Consider the following 13,648-nt stretch of genomic DNA (forward strand, 5'->3'; position numbering starts at 1 on the left):
CAAGGGATGGATCTCTTGATGATTGCCTGTTCTGTTCATTCCCTCTGAAGCACCTGGCATTGGCCACTGTCAGAAGACAGGACACTGGGCTAGATGGACTATCGGTCTGACCCAGTCTGGCCATTCTTATGTTCACGAGACTCATTATAATATCATGAATGTTGGCAACACTTTTGACACGGCGTCTCCTTCACACTGAGGCAGAGCTGTCTTAGTGTATGTCAGAATCAGGCCTTTGAAACATTGATTCCAGCTTAACCAAGTTTTTGGCCTGTGAATTTAATATCCCAAGACTTGGAAGCATTAGATTTTATTGGAAGATGTCATGATTTCACTGTACACACAAACCATGGAAAAACATTTCCACTGATAATAACTGAAATTTACAAATAAGCACAGTAAGGAAAATGCTGCTTGAGAACTTACTAGAGTTTGAGTTAAGGAGATTTACTTCGTATGTTTTGACATGTGATGTTGACAATTTGTGTTTTAATAGTTACACTTTTTAACTTTTTGAATCTCCTTGTCCACTGTCATAAAATAATTATTGTCTGACTAAAATATTGTCTGACCCCGCCCCCAATTTCCCACAACTGTGAATAATAATATTGACAAAAATTGAAACTGATAAATACAAACAAATTCCTACAAATAAATATTAATCTTATCTGTCAAAATTACATATTAAACCAAATGAATTCAGCCAAGCCTAAATATCACTCCTTAGACACGCAGTTCTGTGAGCTCATCAGGACAGGGGGATGCTGATGTCCATGTGAAGCCCCCCCCCCACGCACACACAGACACCGGCAGAGGGGGCTGATTGCAGGATCGGAGCCTTTTTGGGACATTTCTCACCAAAACTTCCAAGGCTGGAATGTTCCCAGTGATCTGGCTCCAGCTCAGCAAACAGCCTGAGTCAGTTCCAGGAAGGGAAACACCCAGCTGCTGCTGCTGCAGGCGGGGCATATTTCTGAGCTCAGGAAAGTGAAACTACCCCTGTTCCACTGCCCGGAGGGAGCCATGGCTGCAGAGAACCCCTTGGAAAGTCTCCAGGAGGAAGCGACATGTCCCGTCTGTCTGGAGTATTTCACAGACCCTGTCACTCTGGAGTGTGGGCACAATTTCTGCCGAGCCTGCATCGCCCAGTGCTGGGAGGGACCCGACACAGCCGCCTCCTGCCCTCAGTGCAGAGAAACTGTGCAACAGAGAAACCTCAGGCCCAACAGGCAGCTGGGAAACATGGTAGAAATCGCCAAGCGGCTGAGTTTCCAGGCAGCGAAGGGAGCAGGAGGGGGCGGGGTGTGTGGGAAACACCAGGAGACTCTGAAACTGTTCTGTGAAGAGGATCAAACTTCTGTCTGTGTGGTTTGCCATCTGTCCCGGGCTCACAGAGCTCACAGGGTGGTTCCCATAGAGGAGGCTGCCCAGGAGTACAAGGTAGGGAATTGCTGTCAAGTTTAATGGGTAATAACTTTGGATTTTAATTACAGGCTGATTTCACTGGAAGTTGCCTGTCACAGGTGTGCTGTATCACTCAGCTCTGTAAAGCCTTCATTGTACGGGAGATGCTGTAACAAAATGAATGATCTGGCAGTGTGGCAGCAGAATCAGAATATCAAGTCTTAAAAGATATCTGCTGTGGGAAACTTTTCTCTGAGATTCTGAATGCTTTTTAAACCCAGCTTCCACTGCTGAAAGAAGGGGACTTTTTACACAACGGGTGGTGTTAACAATCAGTGAGGTTTAAAACACAAGAGCTGCAGGCCAGTCTTTGTGAGTGTGTGACCTTCAGACTGGAGAACTGATCATTTAAATACCAACACTGTTAATTATTTTGTTCCCCCTGAGAGAGAGGAGAGGGAGAATTGCAGCTCAGCACCATTTATTGCCAGTGACACCTCCTTCCGGTGCCACAAGCAGGTGATGTTTGGGAGAAGCCACCTCTTATGTTCCCCCCAGTAAAGGAGGACCCGGCCCAGAGAGTCCAGCAGAGTCCAGGGGTATATTCGAGCCCCATGAGGGGAGCCAGGCCCAGGAGCCCATCAGCAACTCCATCCTATTCTGAACATTGCACCATCTACTGTGACCAGATCATGGTGTCTCCTTTTGGTGACTCTTGTGGGTGGAGCTTCAAAGAATCCAGCCACCTCCCCCATTCTGATCCCTGCTCATTTATGAAGCTGTTTTGCTGGATGCAAAGGCTGCTTTTCCACCTCCTGTCTCTCACCAGCCCCTGCTGCCTCCCTCCCTCCCTGCAGCAGCACCGCAGGGGGGTCAGCCAAACAGCACCCCAGGAGCTCTCAGCAGCAGCTGCAGGAGCAGCCTGGGCCCTTCCGTAGAGAGGAGGAGGAGAGAACTCCAGGGCTCAGAGAAAAGAGAGAGAGTGAAATGGGGAGATCTCTGTCGGGGGCTCAGGAGGGGGCTCTGGGGGGCTGCGAGGGGTGTTGCACAGAGCGGGGCTGATGGGGCAGGAGCACATTCCTGTGCTGTGTGAATGAATCACACACTGTCAAAGGGGAAGAGATCCCTGGGTTATTACAGCTCTGGAGCAGTTATAATTATGGGTGGCACATTCCTCCAGACCGAGTGTGTTCCCTGTTCCTCACTGACTCCAGCCACATCACAGCTTCACCCTGTCCAGTTAACGGGACTGCACTGGCTCAGGTGCTCAGCTGCTGCCTGAGGGAGGCCACATGGGCTCCTGGACAGACGAGAGCACAGTGGGGTCTTGTTCCTGGCCTGAGTCTGGGGCACAGTGGAGCGAGGTGCTGTCCCAACCTCTTCACTCTCACTGGCAGGAGGGATCGTTCAGAACCTTCCCAGCTATTTCCCCTCTGGCCTGTGCTCAGGGATGGGAAACTTTAGCTAAAACACAGGCTTTGAAAAGTCCTGAGTGTCTGCACGAAGCAGAGCCCCCGCTCTGAGACTGGCATCTCTGCTTCCATGAGGCCGTTGGGACCGGCAGAGCCGAGTCTGCTGCTCACTTCCAGGGTATTTTACTGCTCATGTATGAAATGCCGATATGGATAGTACGGTCCACCCATCAGACAGGCAGTCTAATGGCTGTTTATCGCACACGATGCTCCTGCAGGTGAAACTCCAGGGAGCCCTGGGCCCTCTGAGGAAGGAGCTGGAAGAGTCCTTGGCTCTGACGTCTAAAGAGGAGGAGAAAACCACAGAGTGGCAGGTTGGTGTCCGGGTTTATTCCTCCCTGAGCCCTTCCCCCTGCAGCGTTCCCAGGAATGCTGGGGCCGTATAGCTCCAGGATGAGGTTATGAACCTGCTCTGGTTGTTTGCTCCGTTGCACAGCCTTGGTGCCGGCCATGGGGGGCGCATGCCTCTGGCTTTTGGGGAGACCAGGCATGAGTGCCAGAACCTCCCCTGCGCCTGGATCATCACCCCACCCAATGACGGATGAGGGGTGGAGAGGAGCAAGTGGCGGGGCCCCCCACACAGCTGACCGGCGGCAAGCGGCGGGTGCTGCGGGGTTCGGGGGAAGAGCGGGAGTGACGGCTCCAGGCGGGGCGCAGGCAGCACTCCACAGGCAGCCGGTCTGCAGCCTGCCTCCAAAGGGAGGGGCGCTGCATCCTGTTTGGGGAGGCTCAGCCTCCCCTGGCCTGTGGTACCTGCCATCCAGGGTGCTGGCAGCATCACGCTGTGTCTCCGGTGGGGATCTCAGAGCAGCAGCTCCTGTAGGCGGAGGAGATGGGGCAGTTCCTGGCCCTTGTACAGTGGTGCAGACCCACCCCTGAGTTCTCTGATGGGGCAAATTCTCCATACTGGGTGCAGTGTTTTCACTATAACATGGATCCTGTTTCCCTCCTGCAGGTGGGGAGGGTGTGTCGGCTGCTACAGCCATCGGTTTTCAGTGGCCTCCATGACAAAGCTCTGCAGCTTCTCTGCAGCCTGGAGGAAACAGATTGTTCCTTCTCGCCCTGCTCCCACAGTCCCTGCAATGAATCTGCCCAGTGCCTGGGTCAGACACTGGAGCTGGGCGCTGGGAGGAGGGTTTGCCCCCATGGGTGAGGTTCAGATTCACTCGGCTGGCTGGGCTGGGGGCACGCTGGGAGCTGAGCTCTTCTGAGCATCGAACCCAGTGGCGGGTGTGGAGCTCTGTGGAAAATCTGCCCCCAGGGTGCATCTACATGGCCCCAGCAGCTAGCTGCGGGCTGGTCCCTGAGTGATACCCAGGGGTCTGGGTGGGCGTGAACAGCCCATGCTGCTGCGACTTCATAGCTACCAGTACCTGAGCTCGCTCGATCAAAGCTAGCGGGGTTGTGTCTACACACGGTGCTGTCAGACTTTCATTGCAGTGTGGACACCCCCTGAGTGAGCAGCGTCAGGGGCGGGTCAGTGTAAAGCCAGGCAGCGCTTGGCCACTTCACAGTCTCTGTTGCCATCACGTGGCCACTTCATCCCAGTAACCTGCTACTGTTACTGTGATTTTACCTGTGCTCATCTCTAGCAGGTGATGAACTCATGGGACAAAATGTCTGTACCGGTTCACCTGCCTTTTCCAGTGAAATCCCTGCAGAGAGCGTGGGGGGCGTGAGGAAGACGCCAGCAGCAGGGAGGAGAGGAGAAGCAGGTGTCCCACTAGTCAGATAAAAATGGCCATTTACAAGAGCTGAAATGCTCAGAGCTGGGTGCCTCTGTTTCTGCACCTGAAGCCGTGTTTAGAGCCCGGCGGAAGTGGGCTGGTTTCCAGAGGACAGAACCGCAGCAGCTCCCACTCCCCGCACCGGAAGCAGTTGGTGCTCAGTTCCTCAGACAATAGGCATTTAGGTGCATAACAATTCACAGCCGTGTTGAATGTGTCTGGCAAAGTTCCCAGCCGGCGCCATGGAGACAGCTGCACCTTGGGACAGTCACTGGTGTGGTTCTTGCCCAGCAAGAGCGACTTACATCCTACAGCACCAGAGGTCACGGCCCAATGATCAGTGTCACTCGGTGCAGAGTAACTGCAGCCCCAGGGACTGTGAAATGAGGCCCAGCAGGGGCGGCCAGTCACCCACTGAGAGGGGCCATCATGGGCCTGAGCCAGGTGGGGAGTATCTCCATGGGTGGGAGCAGGGCCCGGGAGGTGACAGGCCCCTATGAAGGATGCGCTGGCCGTGTCTGATCGGGGGAGATGTTAGGGGATATGATAATGCTGCACCACTCGAATTAGCTATTACTCAACAGCTCCCGGGGGGCAGAAGAGGAAGGAGGCTGCAGGCCCACGGCCCTTTGCAGGGTCCAGGCCACATGCACAAAGCCTCGGGCTGGTGCCAACAGGGGCTCCTGAGGGGTCTGGGGCTTGTCAGGGCTGTACCCGAGTTGTCTGAGTGCCCTGTGGCTGCAGCACTCCCAGGGGCGGGGTGGGGTTGGTCTTGGAGATGGGTCGGTGTCCAAAGCCCATTGGCAGAGTGGCCCAGGGGTGATGGAGGGCTGTGCTGGGGGCTTGGGTCAGCCGGGGCAGAGGTAGGAGGTGGACGTTACAGCGCTCAAGCAGCTGCCTCTTCAGACACAGACACTGAGCACAGTCCCTCCCTCACCACACAGGGAGCTGGACAGACAGACGGGTTAGAGCCCTGCACAGGGAAGGGAAGGGGGGTCAGCACAGGGCACGGACTGGTGGGGGGAAGGGCTGGGGCTCACATACTGGCTTTTCCGGGAGGAGGGCTCTGGGGGCAGGGGGAGAGGGGCTGGGGAAGTTCCTGAAGCCCCTGGCCATGTTGGCATCTCAGGGAGAGGAAGAGGGACTTTCCCCAACATCACTGAGGCCCGAGTCACACTGGGGGGCAGGCTCACCCCAGGGTCACCCAGCACCTCTGTGCTGAGCTGCAGGGGAGGTAGAGAGGCCAGTGCAGAGCAGCCAGCCCCTTCCTCTGCCCGGATCATCACTGGCTCAGCATCGTTCCCATGGCTCCTTTCAGGGAGCAGGTAGGGACACAGCTGGCATCAGCAACCCGCTGCTCTGTGAGCCTAGAGGGCTCCCGAAAGGCTGCGATCCCAGGGGCACTGGGCACATGGGCATGGGGCACTCGGCCAGGCTGGGTGAGGCCAAAGCCAGCCCTGACAATGCCCTGGGCGCCCAATGCCCATGTGAGCTCCAGGATGGCACCCAAAGGACTATTAGCACCAGCCCTAGGTCCTGAATGTTGCAGCCGTGGGAGCTGGTTGTCAAAGAAAGAGAATCGCCTACATCCCGCTGTGACGGGTCCCCTGGGTGTCTGAGTGCTCAGCACTTGGCACCCAAATCCCCCCACGGACACCCTGTGCAGCCCCCTGTAAATCTCTCCCATTCCTTCGATTTCTCCCCACTGCACTGTGTCCATCCCATGCCACCTACAGTAACATACTGCGTCTTTACAAAGCGCCCTAAACAACCCCACTATGGAACTGGCCATATTAACTCTGAACTAAAACAAACCCTCTATGGTACATTTCCCAAAATGTAAATAGCCTTACAAACCTGAGACTGATCTAATATCTCCTGCTTCATGGCCCAGAGGCCACGTCTGTGTAACTCAACATCTGGCTCATGTTTTCTCTGTGTCTTTCCTATTTTTCTATCTCAAGGGGAAAGTGAAGAATAAGAGAGAGATGATTGCAGGTGAATTTAACAAACTGCACACACTGCTGAGAGAGGAGGAGCAGCTGCTTCTGCAGAGCCTGGAGGAGGAGGAGAGGGAGACTCTGCACAGACTAAGGGAAAATGTAACTAAGCTCTCCCAGCAAAGCTCCTCTCTGCAGCAGCTGATCACAGAGATAGAAGAGAAGTGTCAGCAACCGGTTGCGGAGCTGCTGAAGGTGAGATGGCATCAAAATTCTCCACCCATCCAGAATTATAACTCAGCTCCATGGGTCTGGATTCCAACAATTAGAGTCAATATGTTCTGTGGTTTACTGACAAACAGAACATGAGGCTAAGGGCTCCATCAGTTCCCAAATATCACAGTTCATGTTAGAGGGGAATTCTCCTCATGGAGACCCAGTGAGGCCATGGGAGATTAAATGGATAATACAAACATGATACTGAGCTGAACCCATCCCGGCTCTGACCCCAGAACATTGGACCCAACACAGTCGATAAACACAGATACTGATGGGTTGTGTCCCTAGAAGGGAGATCCCTTTAGCTAAATTCCTGTCTCACCTACATAAATGAAACCAGTGTTAATGCAAAATAGTGTGTGAGATTTTACCACAAAACAGTGAAGCCTGGGAGGGTTAATCTGTTTTCTAGATGAAAGTGTGATGACTAGAGTGAGACTCACTCAGTTCTATGCACATTGTGTTAATACAGGACATTGATTCTCTTTTTCCTTTCAGGATGTGAAAAGCACATTGAGCAGGTTTGTTTCCTATTGTCATTGGTCTGATATTCTTGGTGGTGGTTCTGGGATGACGTGTGTACAGAGCAGTGAGTGATGATGGGACGTTTTCTTCATAGGAGTGAGAATGTGAAACTCCAGGAACCAGAAGCTGTTTCTACTGACCTGAAGAATGTGTATAAAATTTCCCTTGACATGAGGGAAGGGCTGAAGAGATTCGGAGGTGAGTGGAGTCTACTGGGACATTCAGCTATATTGTGCCTGGGGATCTGGACAGAGCCTGGGACCCCAGGACACGCTTGCACCCAGCTGACAGGCTTGGAGCTGTGTGAGAGCTGGAGGCTGATGCGCTGAGTGCTGGGCAGTTTACCTGCTACTTACAGCCACCTGCTGGTACTTGCCCAGGTGTCTGACCAGGCCCCATCACTGTGACATCCTGACTCCTCTGTGGCTGCGTTAATGGGTGTCCCTGAGCCAGGTGCTGTGAGGCCTGGACTGGGCCCATAGTGCTGGGAGCTGCACAGACTGGTAACGGATGACGTGTCTGTGCCTCTCTCCTGGGACATGTGAGGGCTGCGTTGTGTGGCCACCGCTCAGCACTTCCCCAGCCCCCATTAGCCAAGGCTGGCCCAGCTTTCTGAGCTGGAGGAGGGGCCGGTCTGGCTGCTGCGGTCTGACCTGGGCCGTGTGTTACTGGGTAACAAGCTGAATCCTACGGGCCCCTGGTCTGCTCTGAGTGCAGCCCAGCGTGAGGTTGGGTCAGTGGTTTGCTGCTCAGTGAGTGACACTCACACACAAGAGTGTGACCCTGTCACAGTGTCTGAGCGTGAGCTGCCCCCATCCAAACCCCTCCCCACAACCCCAGCGCAGAGACCGGGGAGAAAGGCAGAAACCTGACAGCGAAGAGGGACAGAGAGGAAACTAAGGCCGAGGAGAGGGGGAATGGGAAGGTTCAGTTAGCTCGGTCTGTGATAGTTGAACTGGCCCTTTCATCCTACCCCCGCCCTCCTCTCTTCCCACCCACCCCCAGCAGGGGGCAGTCGAAAGGGCCTAGCTGGGTGTGTCTGTCCTGGCCGATGGAGGCTGCCCAGTGGGTGCCGGCTGCAGGGCCAGGATCTCAGGGCTCCGGGGAGCAGGAACCCCAGGCTGTGGGGGAAGCAGCTTCCTCTCTGTGGCTGGCTGGAGCCAGCACATCCCTGCTCCCCTCCCCCCTCGCTGCCCCCAGCCCAGCACAGTCTGTGCCCACTGGACCCTGAACACGGCTGGGCTCTGGGCCATTCCACAGCCCTGGCCCCTGAGCCTGTCGGGATCCTGAGCCAGTCACCTCCGTGCCTCCTTCTAGGGGATCAGCAGCCCCTGGGGAGCCTCCTGTCACCCCCCGGAAACCCCGTCCTGGGCCAGGCCCCAGGCCCTGAGTCACTCGCTGGCTGCTCCCGGCTGGCCAGGCCCAGGGTCTCTAGCAGGCCCTTGGTGCTGGCACCGCGCTGGCTGCCAGAGCTCCCAGCCCCTGGCCCAGCCCGGCCTGTTGTCCCAGCGCTGACCCCTCCCCTGCCGGGGTGGGGGGTGGGACGCTGCTGCTCTCAATGGCTGAGCCTCCCCTGCCGCTGCCTCTGGTGCTGCGCTCGCAGGATCAGCCCGTGCCAGGGCCAATGCGGCGCTGCTGGGGCTGCTCCTCCCTCGGCACCTGGGTTCTCTGGGTCTGGGGCAAGTGGCCGGGCGAGTGGGCAGGGACCTGCTCAGAGACACACGCCCTGTGCTGCACCCAGAGGGCAGAGACCAGCCAGGGCCGGGCAGCAACGTGCCACCGCGCTGGGATTAACCCTTTCCTTCCACCCACCCCAGCAGCCCCAGCCGGTCAGTGCCACTCGACTGCCCGCGCTCTGACCCCAGGGACCCCGGTCTGGCAGCTCGGGAGAGTCGCTGGGTGAATGTGTGGGGCAGAGTAACCAGGGCTCCCTGCACCCCAGGGTCCCCGTGTGCAATGGGGAAGGCCCCGCACTGTAATGCAGCCCTTCAGGGCTGGGCAGTGAACGTTATTATTGATATAGCACCCATGAGTGAGCCAGGCACTGCAGAGACAGAACAAGGGGCTGCCAGCCCCACAGGGCTCCTGGTCTGAGTGCAGACAAGGCCCAGCAAGGGAAGCAGCAAACACTGGTGGAGGGGGCATGAGGGTCCCATTGTGGGGCCAGCCTCTCCCTGAACCCATCCTGTGCCTGACTTCTGGGTGTGGTAGACAGTATTGTAGTGACCCTGATGGCTCCATGCTGGGCCCTGGGTCACCCCCCAGGGAACAGGGCAGGGCAGAGGCAGCCTGAGGTCGGGGGGGGGCTGGAGGCTGTGGGGGAGCAGGAGCAGCCTGGGAGCTGGGTCAGGGGCAGTGGAAGCCAGGTGGGTGGCCCAAAACCCCGTGCTGTGTTCGCTGTAGGTTCCCACTCTGTGCTGCAGGATCTGTTGGGGTCAGATGCTGCGGTGAGGAGCCCACAAAGACAGACTGAAGAGAGCGAGGCTCTGTCTGCATGGGGAAGGGGCAGCAGTTCTGTTAAATGGGTTCCAGGTTTGTAGACTCATCATGGGGTGGCACCCTCACGTATCATCCTCAGCTGTTTCAGGGTGTCTTGGCAAGCATCTTGCCTCAGTTTACCCTGTTCAACACTCCTTAAATTATGCTTCACAGTCTAAAAGATCTGAGAGAAAAGTCCTCTCCTGGGGTCCACTCTGAGTCCAAGTAAACCCCAAAATAAAATCTTTTCCTTCACTCTGCTCCAGCCTCCAGCTCTCACTGAAGCTCCTCACTGTCCTCAAGTCAGGAGTCGTCAGTCCTCCTTCCCGGAGCTGGGCTTGGATTAGTTTCCATCGTAGAACCAGATGATTCCAGCCCTTCTTCCCGGAGCTGGGGTCATTTCAGACTGTGCCTTTATTCCCTGCATCCACTTTCTCCAGCCGGTGGCAGCTCTCCAAAGCTCTGTCCTTCTACAGCTGCTGCTGTCATTGTCATCTCTGGCAGCTCCTCCCCCTTAGGGGAGCTCCTCTGTCTAGGACAGTGGTCCCCAAACGTTTTTGGTCATGCCCTCCCTTACCTGGTTTGCGCCCCACCCCAGGAGCTGTGGTCAGGAGCTGGATCAGGAATAGGGCCACAATTGGGGCCATGAGCCGGGGGCCATGGCTGGGAGCGGAGCCACAGTTGTGGCCAGGAGCCAGGGGCTTCGGCAGGAGGCAGAACCATGGTTGGGGCTGCAGCTGCAGCTGGGGTCGCAGCCTGGAGCAGGGCCGGGAGTCCGTGGCTGGGGCTGGAGCTGCAGCTGGGGTTTAGGATGGGACCGTAGTGGAGCTGGGGGCAGAGCAGGGCTTGGTGGCATTCCATTCCCGCCACACATGGGGGCTGATCCAGGCCCTGCCATGCCCCCGAAATGTTCCTCCACATCCTCTAGGGGGGCACGACCCACAGTTTGGGGACCACTGCTCTAGGAGCCCCCCTTCTAGGCTCCTTGCTCTGGTGAGCTCTCCTGGGAGCTCCTCTCCTCAGCAGCTTCCTGTCCCTAGGATTCCTTCAGCTGAGCCCTGGTAACCCTTTATCAGGCTCATTAGCTATTTAGCTGCCAACTAGCTACCTAGGGATTTAATGACTTCCAGGTTGCTCTGGGTTGTCTCATTCTCCCTTACAGGAGCCTGTCACAGATAGTCTGGTCCAGTGGTGAGCTGGAGCCGGGTCGCTCCGGTTCGCTGGAACCGGTTGTTAAATTTGGAAGCCCTTTTAGAACCGGTTGTTCCGCGAGGGAGAATCGGTTCTAAAAAGGGGGCTGGAACACCTCTGGGGCTGGAGCACCCACGGGGAAAATTTGAGTTACGCTCCGCCCTGCTCTGCTTCTCCGCTCCCTCCCCCCGCCCCACTTCCCTCGAATCAGCTGTTCACGCGGGAAGCCTGGGAGGGCTGAGAAGCAAGTGGTGGCTTCGCGCTCAGGCCCAAGGAGGTGGAGCGGAGGTGAGCTGGGGCGGGGGTGTGCAAGGAGGGTCACCCACACGGCAGCAGATAACCCAGGGGGGGCGCGCAGGGGAACCGCTCCCCGCCCCAGCTCACCTCCGCCTCCCTGGGCCTGAGCACGAAGCCGCTGCTTGCTTCTCAGCCCTCCCAGGCTTCCTGTGCGAACAGCTGATTCGTGGGAACCGCAGGGTGGGCGGAGAAGCAGAGCAGGGCGGCGCGTTCAGGGGAGGAGGCGGAGCGGAGGTGAGGTGGGGCCGGGCACAGGGCGGGGAGCTGCCGGTGGGTGCTCTGCACCCACCCAATTTTCCCCGTGAGTGCTTCAGCCCCGGAGCACCCACGGAGTCAGCTCCTAAGACGCCACTTTTGATGGGATCAGTGGGGGAGCGACCGCTCCCCCTGCTCCCCCCCAGCTACGCTACCCCGCCCCTGGGAGCCAGAGGGACCTGCCGGATGCTTCCCGGGAGCTGCCCCAGGTAAGCACCGCCTGGGACTCCCCACCTCGCCCCCCGGCAGCTCCCTCTGGCTCTTAGGGGCGGGGCGGGGTGGGCACCCTCTACGGTGGCCCACGAGACACTCCTGCCCAGTTCCTGGGGCAGTCAGGGGACAGGGGAGGGGGGTGGATGGGGCACCGGTCCCAGGGTGGGGCATCAAGGAACGTGGGGGGTTGGATGGGGCAGGAGTCCCGGGGGGCGGGGGCAGGCCACGATCCCCTCATGGGGTGAGGAGGTAACCGGTTGTTAAGATTTTGGCAGCTCATCACTGGTCTGGTCCCTGATTCCCCTAAAAGGGACAGTCCTCTTGACACATTTCCCAACACCCCCAGAGCCAACCTGTATTCAAAGGTAGGTTTGACCATGGCTGACACTTGGTTATGTTCTGCAGCCGGGGTGGGATGGGGGGATACTTCCTGCCCTGCTGCTACAAGGAAATCTGCAAGGCCCTTGGCCATAATTTTATTCTCGTCACTGAAGTATGAAGAGACCAGGAGTTTGATTCCCCTACTTTCTATGTAGCACATGTCATGGGTAAAATCCCCCATAATCTTCAGCATGTCACAGTTCAGAACAACTCTGGCTATAGCAGAGGTAGTCAATAGCACTGGGCTTTCATCATTGGTGTGATGGTCCTGTTGCAGATATGGGATGGTTACAGAGCTTCCCTCGCAGCCAGATACACACCAGGTGTGTTCATCACAAAATCCTTTAACATTCTGCCAAGTATGACTGAGGTCAACTTTAATATGGTATTTTACACACAGCGCTACCTACTGGTTTAACAGCATAATATAGTTTAGTGTTCCATTACATTGCTGCCTTTAAGTTCTACATTCCTACCATTTATAATATTTACATTATTGCACTGTCTTTGAAGTTCAGTGCGGATCAATCTGTTAGGTGTCTCTGAATGGTGCTGGTCTTCTAATTATACAACCCGAAGAGGTAACAGCTTCGTCATCTGGCTGTCCATTAGTTCCACTGACTGACTGTGGTCAGTCTGGAATCCCTGAGTCATCTTCTTGTTCTGCATCCGTCATCTGCAGAGTTTGCTCAGTTGATTGTTCTTTCCAAGGAACAAACTGTAGATGTTGACAGTTTCTGTTGAACTCTCCTCTCTTGGTCCCGATTACATACAACCTGGGTGTTGAATTCTTTTTCTTTACAACAGCTGGAATATTCCATTCTTTTTCTCTATCCAGTTTGACACAAACATGGTCACCGGGTTCTAGGCCTGGTAGTTTTCTGAGTGATGTCTGTTATAAAAGTGTTTGCAAGCTCTTTTTGCCTTTTTATTCAATTTGACTACTCTTTACATGTCTGACAACTTTGGAAATAGATTCTTTTCCAAAGTTGGGAGGGTAGTTCTGAGTCGTCTTCCCATCAGGAGTTGTGCTGCACTATATCCAGTAGCTGCTATTGGTGTTGATCGAAAACTCAGAAGAGCAAAGAATGGATCTTCCTGCTGAAGGATATTCTTGGCTTTCTGTGCAGCTCTCTCAGCCACTCCATTCGCTTGTGGGTAATACGGGCTGCTAGTAATATGAGGAAGATCATATTTTGTTTGGATAAATTAAATTCTACTTCAGTGAATTGTGGTCCATGCTCTGTCACAAGTTCTTCTGGAACCCTGAAATGACCAAAAGTGCATTTCAGTTGCTCTATAACACTCTGGTACGTTATGTCTTTCAAGTACGCTATTTCTATATACTTGGAAAAATAGTCCACGACTACCAGGTAAAGATGTCACCTGAATTCACATAACTCTGCAGCTAGTCTCTTCCAAGGTCTCTTTCATTCAGACTAGCTCCTTGTTAGGGTCACTAATTACTACTGGCCGTATCTTTTCC

General features: G+C 55.6%; 3 protein-coding genes across 5 annotated transcripts in view; 2 read left to right on the forward strand and 1 right to left on the reverse strand.

Annotated features, from left to right (window-relative positions):
• Window positions 1-13,648, reverse strand: part of LOC102936186 (butyrophilin-like protein 2) — a 1,677,894-nt gene that overhangs the window by 402,579 nt on the left and 1,261,667 nt on the right.
• LOC114020220 (butyrophilin subfamily 1 member A1) overlaps window positions 1-13,648 on the forward strand; it is a 1,361,724-nt gene that overhangs the window by 178,334 nt on the left and 1,169,742 nt on the right.
• Window positions 879-13,648, forward strand: part of LOC114018520 (E3 ubiquitin-protein ligase TRIM39-like) — a 71,740-nt gene continuing 58,970 nt past the window's right edge. Inside the window, exons 1-5 of one of the 3 annotated variants that reach the window (XM_043528167.1) lie at window positions 879-1,440; window positions 3,095-3,190; window positions 6,568-6,798; window positions 7,321-7,343; window positions 7,442-7,545. In XM_043528167.1, coding sequence (XP_043384102.1) covers window positions 1,024-1,440; window positions 3,095-3,190; window positions 6,568-6,798; window positions 7,321-7,343; window positions 7,442-7,545 — 871 coding nt within the window. In that variant the 5' untranslated portion in view covers window positions 879-1,023. The remainder of the gene's footprint in view (window positions 1,441-3,094; window positions 3,191-6,567; window positions 6,799-7,320; window positions 7,344-7,441; window positions 7,546-13,648) is intronic. The other 2 variants (XM_043528165.1, XM_043528166.1) reach the window with 2 other exon arrangements.

Source organism: Chelonia mydas, chromosome 14, assembly GCF_015237465.2.
Source record: "Chelonia mydas isolate rCheMyd1 chromosome 14, rCheMyd1.pri.v2, whole genome shotgun sequence".
Classification (NCBI taxonomy): domain Eukaryota; kingdom Metazoa; phylum Chordata; order Testudines; family Cheloniidae; genus Chelonia; species Chelonia mydas.